This window comes from Ischnura elegans, chromosome 3 (assembly GCF_921293095.1).
Source record: "Ischnura elegans chromosome 3, ioIscEleg1.1, whole genome shotgun sequence".
Taxonomy (NCBI): Eukaryota; Metazoa; Arthropoda; class Insecta; order Odonata; family Coenagrionidae; genus Ischnura; species Ischnura elegans.
The window spans coordinates 44,557,254-44,571,276 of NC_060248.1; the positions used below are offsets into that span (position 1 = coordinate 44,557,254).

The 14,023-nt window shown below is 36.8% G+C and overlaps 1 protein-coding gene across 6 annotated transcripts in view; it reads left to right on the top strand.

Annotated features, from left to right (window-relative positions):
• LOC124155721 (uncharacterized protein ZK1073.1) overlaps positions 1 to 3,972 on the top strand; it is a 382,687-nt gene extending 378,715 nt beyond the window's left edge. For all 6 annotated transcript variants that reach the window (XM_046529775.1, XM_046529778.1, XM_046529777.1 and 3 more), the window contains 2 exons: positions 3 to 165; positions 1,197 to 3,972. In XM_046529775.1, the coding sequence (XP_046385731.1) occupies positions 3 to 165; positions 1,197 to 1,451 (418 nt within the window). In that variant the 3' untranslated portion in view covers positions 1,452 to 3,972. The remainder of the gene's footprint in view (positions 1 to 2; positions 166 to 1,196) is intronic.
• The last annotated feature ends 10,051 nt before the right edge of the window (positions 3,973 to 14,023 follow it).

Sequence of the window (14,023 nt, forward strand, 5' to 3'; positions counted from 1 at the left end):
AGCCGTAAAGATCTGCCTTTGAAGAACTTCAAGACAGATATTCTTCTTGTGACTGGTGCCAATGGTTCATATGCTCAGGCTGTGGAGAAACTTCATCTCACCCTTGATAAGGGGAAAGCTGCCTTACTCAAAATTGATGGTGTTGGTGATGTGATGCGTGAAGCGGTAAGTAGAGCATTATTCATTGTACAGGATTAGGTATCTTAATTTCCCATCCTTTTGTGTTTCTACGAGATTTGAGAGTTTATCATTGCTTCAGCAATTTAACCAACACTTCAAAATGAGATTTCTCTTCATTCCATTATTTGCACTTGTTAGGTTGTATCAGATTGTATATTGTATTTATCCTGTGGCAATGCCTTTGCTTAAAGAACAATGAAGAATTCTTCCAAATATTAACCCTTTTAGTGATGTGTAGAATCTGAGTTGAATCTGAGTATTCTTTTAGTGCTATCCTTCTTCCCGGGGTACAGTAAAAAAATACGGAGGGCATTTTAATAAAATGTAGCAACTAGGAAAAATAAACATTATATAGTTAATTTTTAGGTATCTTTAAACGTTTTTTTTAATTAATGAGATTAAATTGGACAATAATCACAACATTTTTTTACGTTTACTGATGTATAAGTTTTTTATTTCAATGTCCTCAAATTTAACAACAATGTCGTAAAAGCCAATAATTCGGCACGCCACACTAATTGGGTTAATGTTCAAGTTGATTTTGAATTTTATTAGACCTTACTTATGGAATATTTAAAGAGTGCTGGTGAAAAGTGGTACATATTGCCCATTTTCTATGGAAGACTTTAAGTACATGTGTGCAAATAGACATTAAGTCCTCTGAAGCCTTTTTTACATTTTTACCCCAAAATTTTTACATTCCTATGCCATTAGATAAACTGTCTTCTTGTCAAAAGTAGCATCTGACTTCTCAAAGGGTGTTAAACCATTCAGAATGTTGTTCATTTATCAAAATTTCATATTTAATTTAATTTTTCTAAAAAAAAACTTGAATGTACTTAAATTTTCATTCCACGCAGAAAATGGTTTGGAAAAGTAAATGCAAATTGCAATAGGTTGTCACCTATTGGTGTTTTTTCCTCCCACTATTTACTGCTTTATTCTTTTCCACAGAAAAAAAGGTTTAACTTACTTTGTGAACGATTTGGTGATTACCTATCTCTCTCTTTCCTCAGCCTGAGAAGCTGGCGCAGAGCATACTGTTGTACTGCAAGGGGCTGGGCATGCTCACCTCTGTGACCATGCCAGGAGTGGAGCGCCAGAGGACATTCTCGAGAGGATCCCTCGATGGTGACGGCAACCCAACTAGAAAGCTGTCTCGGGGCATGAGCATGGAGGAATATGATCGCCCCAACATCCGCCGCCTCTCCATCACGGTCTCCGACCTCCCCCCACTCCCACCCAGCGTTCCCCCTCCCAAGGGCAACTGAGCTGCGCAACATGCGGCTCTGTCGTTTTCCCGGCTGCTCTCGTGGCCACGCAGCTGCCATGCCTTCTTCCTCTGATGCTCCCACGGTGAACAACTTCATTTCTTGTGATCCGTGCTTGTCGAACCTTTGATGATGATCTGCAGAGGAACCTTATTAACTACTCGTCATGATGCAACTGACTTACCTATCGACATCAAATGTGGCACTCAGCAAATGTTATTAATGGAGGATGTCACCAGCAGTTATTTTGAAGAAAAAAAAATATTTGGTGAAAGACTATTTTTAATCAAAAAAAAATATTGTAGCATAACTGAGGAAGAGGATGCACACAACTGAATATGTGTATGATTGCTTGTGATTGTATGGGATCTTTGAAGGAGAATTCCCAGATAAATCTTGTGTAGTGATATTGGCCTCTGACTTGCACTGCCATCAGCCCCTCTTTGGCAGCTATGCCCATTAGTGGGCTGTGTCTCTGTAAGGAAAATTGTATTCAAACCCATCAACCCTAGTGACTGAGCATCATTCTCTTTCTCTTTCATTTTTTACACTGCTATCGATGGCATGGTAGTGTTGTGTAATTTTAATCCTGATCACCAAAGGATTTACGAGAAGAGATTTTGTAAGGATGGCGTTTTCGAAACATTTCTACTTAATAAGCTAGAAAATATTATTTTCTCATAGGTTTGAGTCTAGTTAATTCTAGAACATGTTATCATTCTCTCCCTCATCAGTAAATTATGTACTTGGGATTGAAATTTCATAGTGAAGAAGAAACACTCCATTCAAGTCATAGTATTTCACTGTAATTAACTGGCATTAGGTATATTTTAGAGGGTTTTAATAAATGATGTGGCTAGTTTCCATAGCATTTTAACTTTTTTGAATTGAGAGTGCTTTTAAGTTTTGGGCTTTTTCTTTGCTTCATCATGCTATTTCAGAAGAATTGTTGAGAGAAATGTAATAAGCATCTTCAAATGTACAAAGGACAATTTTGAAACAAATAAAATGTAATTAGCTAAAGGGGAATTTGTTCTTAATTTTTAAAAATCGTTACTTACTTTCACTATTCAGTAAAACGCACACAATTTTATGGGTCTATTTTCCAATTGAAAATGTTCAGAGAGTGAAAATTCTGCATCTTGCTTAGAAGGGAAGATACTTTTGAAATTGGGTGAATACTGATGACTTGAATGGAAACTGTCTACATCATAAATGGGGCATGTTTAACACCATTCAAAATAAATATTTTAAATGTGGGATAACCTTTGTGCACTGCTTTAAATATGGAGATAATAAGAGAACGATACCCTTATGAATAGACAATGCTTTAAAGCTAGTGAACAAGTTGAAATTACTATATATTAGGCTTTTAGGCCTCGAAGAATTATATACTGTAATAACCAAGCAAAATTATAATGAATCAATAGAGAGTACAAAATGCTTGAGAGAATTTGTTAAATCTTGGAGAAAGTGGAATCCACTAAGATATATCTACATGAAGGCTTCTAATAGGTTAATTTACGAAAGGTGTTCCTCTTTGGGTACAAAGAACAATGCCCTTAACAAAGTTACTTGTTATTCACACTACTAAGTTTTGTAAAGAGCTGCAAAATGTAGGGTGAAGTATTTTTGAAACAATGTAGGCATTCTTGCTGCTTGTATATAGTGTTTGCATTTTCATATGATAGAAACCAAGGCTAGGAGTCAGGTTACAAATTATTGTTAAAGCAAGAATTCTTTATTTTCATCTATTTTGTAATCAAATCTTTCTTTCCCTTTATGATTTCAAACATCTTGGGCTACCAAAAGAACCTTCAGCTGTGTTTAAATTTAATCATTGCACGCATATGGCCTATTGCTGTGATCAGGAACCAACCAATGTCATTTTTGAATGTCAATGAAATTTCAACCTAACATGTACTATTAGTATGAAAAGAATTGATTCTGCAACAGCTCATTTGAATATTTTTCTTTAGACATGGTGCATGCTTTCAGCTTATGGATGGGACTTCAGTTATATGCTTATTATAATTTATGTAAAAATAGGTTTTATTAGATTAAAAGGAGTTGATAGGTAAAAAATCTTAGGTCATTCATAGTTTTGTTAGTCTAGTTGAAATGGTAGATCTTGGAGTTCATTCTTCTTTGATTATTCCTAAAGACATCAATATGAACTGGATCTCCACACTTTGTCAAAGAGATTTCAGTGCAAAGAAATATGGAATGAGTTATTACTGGTATCTTTGAAATAATTTGAAAATATAAGTGCATAATTTTTTAGATTTTGTATATAAAATGGCATACACTGCAAGTATTTTTTGTGATTGTTAAATGACTGTAGTTGTACATAAAATACCATTCCACTCACAAAAGCAGTGTTTTAGAGTTGAGAGGATAATCTTACATAATCCAAAAAAGCTAGTAATGACTTGTTGATTGAGCTCTGTAAAGGTTCAGTTCTAAAAAGCAAATATCGAAAGATTTCAAATTGACTAAATAAAAAAATTTGAAGAAAACATTTTCTGCATGTTTCATTGGAAATAATTCCATCAACTGTTGAAATAATTTTTGTTGGACGTTAAACAAATTAAATTTTTGATAGCCTTTGTCTTAAAATCCATGAATATATATGCATTTAGAAAATATGAAATCATTATATATAATAGTATACTATGAAAAATACATTAGTTATAGTGTGTGGAAAATTAATGAGTGAAAATTTCATAAATTATGCCCAAGTATTCAGATAACATATATAATTATTAGGGATGGTCAGATCGGATACATCAGATCCAAATATATGCAGATGTCGCTCTTCATTGGATATATCAGATCCAAAGTCGCATAAGGCATCGAATCTGGATCAGAAATTTTAAAGTTTCAGTGAATGCAATGCCCCATTAGAAGTGGAAAAGAGTTCCGATTCTCTCTTTACATGCGCTAACACATTGTGATGCTTGTCCTTTACTCATGAACCATTTTGTTTAAAAGCTCTTGCAGCTCTCTACGTAATAGAATTTCAGCCATGGAAAATTTTATGTCAAAATACGAGTGGCACATAGTGTGAATCTTCCCAAGATATTGAAGAACCATAGGGGGAGGCTCAGCACCTTAGGATAATGATAATTTTATTTGCCAGCAGACACAATACACTGATATGAACAGGACATGTATATAAGGTACATCAAAAAAACTAAAAGTACAAACCCAATCACTGAAACTCACAGAGGTTCATCTCAATTTGTCATAAAACACAGATATTCGTCTATACTGTAGAAACATTGATCAATGAGAAATGAAAAGACTGCCTTTTTTAAATTGTGGCAGTCTCCTTTCATTCTTAATAATCAAGGGTAAGTTATTACAGATTTTTGTACACATCCCAGTGAGAAATGGGTGGTGGAGTCCACGTGGAACCCACGTGGAATCCACGTTGAGTGGTGGATATTTGGTGGTGGTGGATATTGAGTGGTTGGACCCACGTGGAATCCACGTTGATTTCAAGTGGATTTGTGGTGATTAGCATAAAATGGTAAACAGAATTTCTAATTTGTGGAACTTAACTCTCTGGTGTGACATTGCGTCATTTATCATCCTGAAACCACGCTAGTTATGTGAAAATGTATCGCACATTCTATTTTTATATAATTCGTGGAAAGGCAGCCATGAGAGCACATTAAAAATCGTAGACACATATATAGAAGGTTTAGATATAGAGTGGTTGAGGTTTTAATGGTTTTAGGACAGCACCTACTGCTGTTGTAATTTTTCCACCAAATTTCCACGTGGGTTCCACGTTGATTCCACGACCAAAAACATGTGGTATCCACGTTACATTTCCATCTAATTTCCACGTGGATTCCACCACCCATTTCTCACTGGGCTAGGTCCACTTAATGTCAAAGATAAGTTAGATGGTTGGACATGCACATCGTAACATCTCCTAGTTTTGTGCGAGTGATATTTATCATTTAATAAAAAGTCAACCATTTGCTTTTTAACATAGACTACTCAATAATATAAATACGCACATGGGAGTGGAAGTATCTTTAAGTCTTTAAAAAGTGGTCAGCAATGAGCTTGGTAGTGTTGATTACACATGGTCCGTAACATTTTCTTCTGTATTAGAAAAACACTTATTAGTGAGGATGAAGATCCCCATATTATTATACCATAGGTTATTCTAGAGTAAAAGAGACCAAAATATGAGGTTTTTAGGACAGTTAAGCTAATAAGCTTATAGTGTATGTTTTAGAACAGATAAAAGATAAAATACAGAATTCAGTTTTTTACATAAGTGAGAAATATGCACATCCGACTTGAGGTGGGTGTCAAAGTAGATATCTAGGAATTTATATTGATCTACAAACATGAAATCATTATTTATAAACTGAATGGAACTAATGTCAGAAGAGTTAGTCTTTCTTGAGTAAATTGCTATTTGTGTTTTCTCACTACATACTTAAAATCAGGTCATTACTGTTACACCAATTTGACATAAGTTCAATTATTAGTTCGGGAGGAAAAACTGATTCCCATAACTATCCGTTCGGCAAAATATCTCTCTTAATTTATTGCTTTTATCGGACCTGGAAATATAGTGTGGCTCCAATACATATTATGTTCTCCGTGTCGCTCTTAAAGATATCCATTCTCAATTGTTCAAGCAATCTTTGTGTGTGTCCGTCCATAGTGGGGGTATCAGTATCAGTGGGGATATCAGTAGTGGGGGTCCGAACAAAATTACCATTTTATCTATTGTAAATGAGATACCCAACGGGGGAAGGAGGTTGCTAAGGGGTAGCCCCTCTCTGGATCTGCCACTGGATTGTAACATACCAAAAGCATGTAAAGTAAGCCTTAAGTTTAGAGGTTATATTTGCATTTCAATTCGTGAAAGTAGGTAAATATATCAGAAAATATAACTAGGTAAATACTTATGCGCAAAGTGGCAACCCCCAAAAATTTCAATTGTATCTAGTGTGTGTTTTGACCCATTACCCCCCTTATCCCCCTTACAGATCTGCCACTGAATAAGACAAAATATCAAACAATGCCAAAAGATATCACAGTGTTATCACCCATTCAAGAAATTCATTTAAAGAGAAAAAATCTTTTTGAGTAAGTTAGGAACTCATAGTTGATTTAAATTTAGAAGCACATTTATTTAGCCTCTGGGGGCAATCTATTGTCGACACGAATTTTTAAAGTACTGAAAGAATTGCTGTTTTTTGTAAGCCTATATTAAGGTGCATCAAGGGCATCCCTGTTCATGGCATAATGTGAAAAAAAATTTGACCTTTCCTGAAATTGGCTGAAATTTTCTTTTTCATTGCATAGGCATCTATAGATGTACGGGCTATGCAGATATAGCCCCAAGGCATAAGCAGATATAGCTAACGCAGAGATATGTACTAGGCTTACAGTGATCCCTTGGATTTGAAAATGAAATTAATCTGACATTCCTTTTTTGCATCATGAATAAACTATTTGTGGATGACAAATGACCCCATAGTTTGATGCTATAATTAATTTGGCAATTAAGGTTCGAGTCCCGCCTGGGTAAGTTACCCTTATCCAGGGCATGGGCGTGTGTGAATGTCCTTCATTGTTAATTGGTAATTCCCCATTGTAAAGGTCGTAAATGTACTGTTTATGGGGTAATGTAAATAAATACTGTGCCACTGTTGTCCCTTATGGTATTACATCTAGTACTCCATTCCTTGAAATGGATCCTCACTATTCTATAGGCCGCTTCCACTTTCCCTTGTACGAGGCTATTATTTTGCACATCCTCGCATATGTTCCTCACCCACACTTCTCTGGCTTTCCTCACTTTACGGAAAATCTCATTCTTGATTCTCTAGTAGCAAACCTGTCCTTCTTCAGTATTTGTATTCTTATACTTTCTCCATTCTTCAATGAGGTCTAGGACTTCATCCCCGATCCATAGCTTTTTCTTAACACATTTCTCTCCCTAGAACTTCTCTAACAGCCTCCTGAAGCCCACTTTTGATACATATTTGTCCAGCTACTCTCTTCTGATTTTTCAGTCTGATTTAATCTGATATTGCTCTCCACTACTTCTTGAAAGGCCTGTTGATTTTTTGGCTCCTTTAGTTTCTCTAATTGCCATGCGTTCTTCGCTGATTTCTTTAATTTCTTGAATTTTAGATGGCATTTCATCATCACTAGATTATGATCATTGTAGATATCTGACCCTAGGTAGCTTTAACAGCCCTTTATCTGGTTTGTAAACCTCAGCTTCACTCAAATATAGTCCAGTTGAAATCTTCTTTTCTCCTGGCATTTTCCGTTTATATCTTCTTCACATGTGATTCTTAAATAGTGTATAGGAAACCACTGATTCGTGTTCTATGCAGAATCCCAGGAGCCTATCTCCTCTTTCATTTCAATTTCCTAATCCATATTTTCCAATTATTCTTCCATCCTGACATTTGCTGAGGACAGCGTTCCCCTCAGCTACTTCCCAACTCCGTCTCAAGACCATTTATAATCGTCTGGTTTCACTGGCAAACCCTGTATCAGAATCTTTATGGCTATTTCAAATATTTTTCCAAGTACATATTAGATTGGTAGAATATGGTCTGCATTCTACAATAGTTATAATCTTATTAATAAAAATAAGGCTTCAATAGGGTAGTTTCCTTCATCTAAGAAAACGAAAGGCATTGATTGCGATTCGTTACCCACCATTAGTGTATTCATAATACACAAATTATTTGGTTTTAGAAATACCGGTTTAGACGAATGGCAAGGGCCAAATTTTATCCTCATTTGAAAAAGGCCAGATTGGCGCCCATGCGATGCCACTCCATGTGACATCACAGGGACCTAGTTTCTACACGAGAGGATAGGAGTTATACATCGTCTGAGATTACCAATGCATGCATGAGGCACAGAGCTCAGGGGAACATGTCTTAATAATAACCTATTAAAACTGGCTAAGGTCGGAAAGTTTTCTTCGTTTGATAAGGTATTAATAAACCTTTTTTAAGCCAAGCGCTACCAGATAGCATGGTACTCAGCTACCCGCTAGCATCCTGCGTCGTATCAGCGCTCAGAGCCTCTCCAAGGTCACCTCACAAGGCGGGAGGGGGAACCAGAAATGCGTCACACAGACTTTTTTCCCATCATTCCTACTTACGCGTCGCGTTTTCGCGCGCTTGAAAATTTTCATTTAATCGCAAAAAATAGATATCGTCATTTAAAAATCTAAAAGCGTGAAATACGTACTCCAGGAGTAATAATCTTTCGATTTAGGCAATAAAAAAATAATAGGAAACCACCTTATTGAAAATTAAGGATTTATTGCTTTTTTATGAATAGGCACAGTTTATATTTTCAGTGCATGTGGAAATTTGCCTGATTGAAAACAAGAGCTCAAGATTAATGCAATGTATAAATGTTAAAAAGTAATAGCAATAGAGGACAGCCTTGCCTCACTCCTCGTTCAGTTCTTGCCCACCCAGATTTTCTGTCCACTTTCCCCACTTGCACAGTTTATTGTGCCATTTAAGATAATGAATGAGTTGCCTATCTCTCAAATCTATGCTTATTTACTTGAGAATATCCATTAACTTTACCCAATTGACTCTATCAAATGCTTTTCACAATCCATGAAGCAGGCACACACATCCTGGTTATATTATAGGTTTATCTCCATTAGGGACCTCATTAACACTATTGCATCTCAAGTTTACTATCATTTTCTGAAACCAAACTGATCTTCACCCAAATACTCGTTTGCCCTTGCCTCCATTCATCTGTTTAATATCCTCCTCTAAGTTCAATCTTATCAGCATATTCCTATTGTCGTATAGATCCTTCACATATTCCTTCCATTTTCTCTTAACCACATCTGAGTCGATCAACATCCTCCCATATTTAGCCTCAATTAATGACATGGCTTGCTCTCTTTTGGCATCCGATAGCAATTTAACCTATGTGTACAATGTGCCTACGTCTCCTTTCATCTAAAAAATTTCCATTTCCGACCACTGTTTTTTCCACCAAGCCTCCCTAGCCCTCTTGCTTACATGCCGTAAACAATCATTCATTTCCCCATACATCCTTTTGACCAGCTCTGTGACTACCTCCTTCACTCCTCCATTTCTTTTATCATTTTCTCCATTATCCACGGCTTCTTCATTCTTCTACCGCCAATGTAACCGATTGACTTCTTGTTCACTTTGAATAGGTCATTCAGTTTCAATATTATTGCACCCTTCTTCTACAGACTGTATATTTTCAATCCCCCAGGTATTATTTTCCACTAGTTCTTGGTATTCTCTCCTCATAGTCCCCTTCAGAGCTCCTACGCTCCATTTCTTCGCCTTTCTAATTAACATTAGTCTTTTGAATCTCACGTTGCATTTCATAAGCACTAGGTTGTGATCTGAATCCACATCCGCTGCATGGAATCTGCGCAAGTTTTTTGCACTACTCCTAAACCTCTGTCTTACCATAATATAGTCTATCTGATATCTCCCCACATCCCCTGGACTTTTCCAGGTGTACATTTGCCCTTTATGATGATTGAACCATGTGTTTGTGATGGATAATTTTTTTCTCCTGCAAAATTCTGCTGCTTTCTCTCCCCTGTTGTTCTGCATTTGTAGACCAAATTCTCCTACTTCGTTTCCATCCCTCCCTTCCCCCAATGAAGCATTCCAGTCCCCCGTCACTACTAGATTTTTCTTCCCTGGTGTTTCTCTAATTATTTCCTTGAGCACTTATCATGCACCTCATCTACTTCTTTCTCCCTATGATTACGGGTGGGCATGTAACCTTGAACCACCACAAGATTGGTGGGTTGCACCTCAATTTCTACCTCTAGAATCCTATTGCTTACCTGGTCTATACCTACCACACGCTTACCCATCTTCCTGTTTAATACATCTACATCTACATACTACCCCTCAAGCCACCTAAAAGGCATGTGGCAGGGGTGTTAAGACACCAGCCATTTGCACATAAAAAGGAAATGCTCTAACGAAATTACGACTGGCATTTATTAAAGTCCTTAATGATTTGGGGGAAAAAGGAATTCCCATATCTATCTGTTTGGCAAAATATCTCTCTTAATGTATCACTTCTGTCGGACCTGGAAATATACCGGGGCTCTAATATTATGTTCTCCGTGTCGCTCTTAAAGATATCAATTCTCAATTGTTCAAACAATCTAAGCCTAGTGTGCAGCCTCAGAGTCTCCAGCGGCTCCCAGCCTAATTCGCTTAACGCCTGGCACTTACTACCCCTCGCTGGCGCTCCCCACCACTATACATATATAACCCTATAGTCATCACTCCAATATTCCCCCCATCCTTCCACCTCACTTCGCATAATCTTCGCACTTGTATTGGCTTCCTAAGGATTCAGGCTCAAATCCTAGCTGTGACCAAGACTTTTTTAGGTAGCTATTTGGATTATGCATAGAGAGCTCTTCAAGTAAAATGCTCAGTCTATTATAAATCAATTGAAGCTGTAATCTTCTTGGCAACTTTCCTAAAGATCTACCCACATAGCACAAAATATCTTCTAGATGTCTACAAAATATCTAGAACGTCTTGAGCTAATGTCTAGAAAATATCTTGTAATATCTTCTAGATATTTTGTAGATACCTGAATGTCCGCTTTTCTGATATCTACAAGATATCTTTGAGAAGATATTTTCTAGATATTCATACTCAAATTGGATCCATTAGGAAAATTCAGGATAAATGACTAAAATATAATATTTTTCAGTACAACAAGATTTTATTTTCATCTGACAGCCAGAGGTGGAGCATGAGGTGATATGGTACAGGGGCGCAGCTAGGAATTAAGGCTAGGAGGGGTTTTAGGCGCAACTAATACGTTGATGTTTGGGGGATGGCATACCCGCCATGGTAAGCGGGAGGTGCAGGGGCCCTCCCAGAGAAATATTAGGATAAATAGTGAGTTTTACGACTTTGGGGGATATTGGGGGGGATTGGGGGATTTTGGGGATTTTTTTAAGTTAAACCCATTTTACCTAATTGCATCAATATTACTTATAGAATTTTGCAAGGATTTATAAAATATCCCTCAGAAAGTCGTAAAACTCACTATTTATCCTAATATTTCTCTGGGAGGGCCCCTGCACCTCCCGCTTACCCTGGCTGGTATGCCATCCCCCAAACACCAACGTATTATAGTTGCGCCTAAAACCCCTCCTAGCCTTAATTCCTAGCTGCGCCCCTGTACCATATCACCTCGCTGCACCACTGATATGGTAGGGTGCATTCTGGGGATTCTTCCTGAATATATTGGAAATATGGAACCTCTCTGGCATTCACTTCTTTATAATGGGGGCTTCCTCCTCCGATTCCAAATTTGAAGTTACCAAAGCAGCTTTCAATTTCCTTATAGATTTCTCAAAGGAGTCTGCAACATTATCAACAAATGTTGATTCAGTGTCTTGCAATGTAGGTCTTGAAGAATTTTTAATGCAAGTTTTTGCCAACATATGTAAACATCATCAGGGCTATGAATGAGTGATATTTATATAAATGAGTACATAACTGTGATGTGTAAAAGGTTAGGGCAATATTTTTTATGACAGTAAAAAAATAGTTGTAAATCTATATATATAAAAGAAAGTTGAAAATCGTGTTAGTTAGAACACTTATAACTCGAGAATGGCTGCACCGATTTCAATGATATTAGGTTCTTTGGATTCGTCTCAGCTCCTGATAACATATAGGACATTAAAAGAGGATAATTTCACAAAAAAATTCATCTCTTTCTTAGTGATATGTTTTTAGGAGTTAGTAAGGCAACAACAATTGATAAGTCGGCCAAAACTACAAATTAAATTATTTGTTTTGTTTTTACCAATCTAATAACTGAACTTCGTAGCAATATAACATTTTAATTACTATATATATTCAAAATATTGAAATTATAGTTAAAAAATTTAATTCAAGCTAATTGTAAGCCCAGCTCGAGTTGACTCTTCACTACCTTGTTTGTAAACAAATCTCCAAGCCATTGTTGACAAACGGTAATGTCCGTGCTCCTGTCGAGGAATCGAGAAAAAAGTACACTTCCTCAGTTCTCTTCCTTCCAGTTTCATCGGAAGGTGAGCTCATCAACAAAGTGTTCCAGAATATGATTGATGACCACAAAAATCAAAAATGGTTGATTGAGCGAACAATTTTGACGGCCCAGAACGAAGATGTGGATGACTCAAACGAGGTAAATCAGGATGAAATAGTTGGTACTCGATATGAATTCAAATCTTTTAACTGCGTAACAAACGAAGACGAAATCACCAACTATCTATTTGAATATTTTAAGTCCTTGGACGTACCTGGCTTACCAAGGCACGATTTACAGCTAAATGTAGGCTCTGTGTTCATATCTTTCTAAACCTAAACCAACCATAACTATCCAACGGAACGCGTTTGGTGATTTAAAAAAATTGATAATGTATGTGATTCACGCGACTTTACTCAAAGATAAGAAAGTTCTCATTCCGAAGATTCCATGATCCCAACTTATATGCCGTTTTGAGCTTAAACGTATCCAATTTCCAATTCGTTTTGCATTTGTGATAACAATTAACAAATCGCATGGTCAGTCTTCCAGTTTTTGTGATGTTTGTGCTCATGTGCTAATGATAACCCATGATTTTCTCATGGTCAATTAAACGTGGTATGTTAACGAGTCCGTAAACCATCTGCTGTATTTCTTCCTTCACTTCAAGAGCGCAGCTAGGAATTAAGGTTTTAGGTGCAGCTAATACTACGGGTCTGTGGGGTGATAGAAAACTCGCTAAGGTAAGCGAGAGGTGTGGGGGCCCTCCCCCAGACATTGTTTAATATAAATGCTTCAAAATAGTGGGTTTTGCAGCTGCATGAATAGTTAAATATATTTTGTTTGTTACTCATCCGTCCCCCTAATATTAGTAACAAAAGTTTTTATAAAAATGTTCTCTGAGCTCTTGGGGCAGTTTTAACCCCCAAAAATCCCCCTCGATGCGTCACTGCTTTGCTTCGCTATATATATTTAGCTTCATCCACTTTATCTTGCGCCAGATAACAAAACAAAAAATGTTGTTTATCAGAAGGTGTTTGACGCAAGACATTAAACCCGAATGTGTAGGGCACACTGTGGTGCGTTTTTTCCAAACAGATATACTATAACTGGCGTGCCTAAAGTCATTTGATACAAATGCTGCTTCATTGGGGCTATTCTTACACGATTTTGAGCATCAGTCAAGCGTTGGCCTGGCGTTGTGTTACCTACCCCATGAACGGGCCAAGTTTACACAACAGACTTGCACCTAAAACAATTTTTTTACGGTTAACAACACAAATAGCCAACAACTGAATCCGTATAATTTTTATTTCATTAACTGCTTTATAAAACCACAATGCCCAAAAATGTCTTAAGCTAAAGCATAAGAAAATTAATTGAAAAAAATCCGCGTAAACGTGCTCCGATCTACCCTATGTAGAGTCAATAAAGAAAATGTCTTTCTGACAAGCAATTTTGATACTCATTTGCGTAGTTTTATTGAA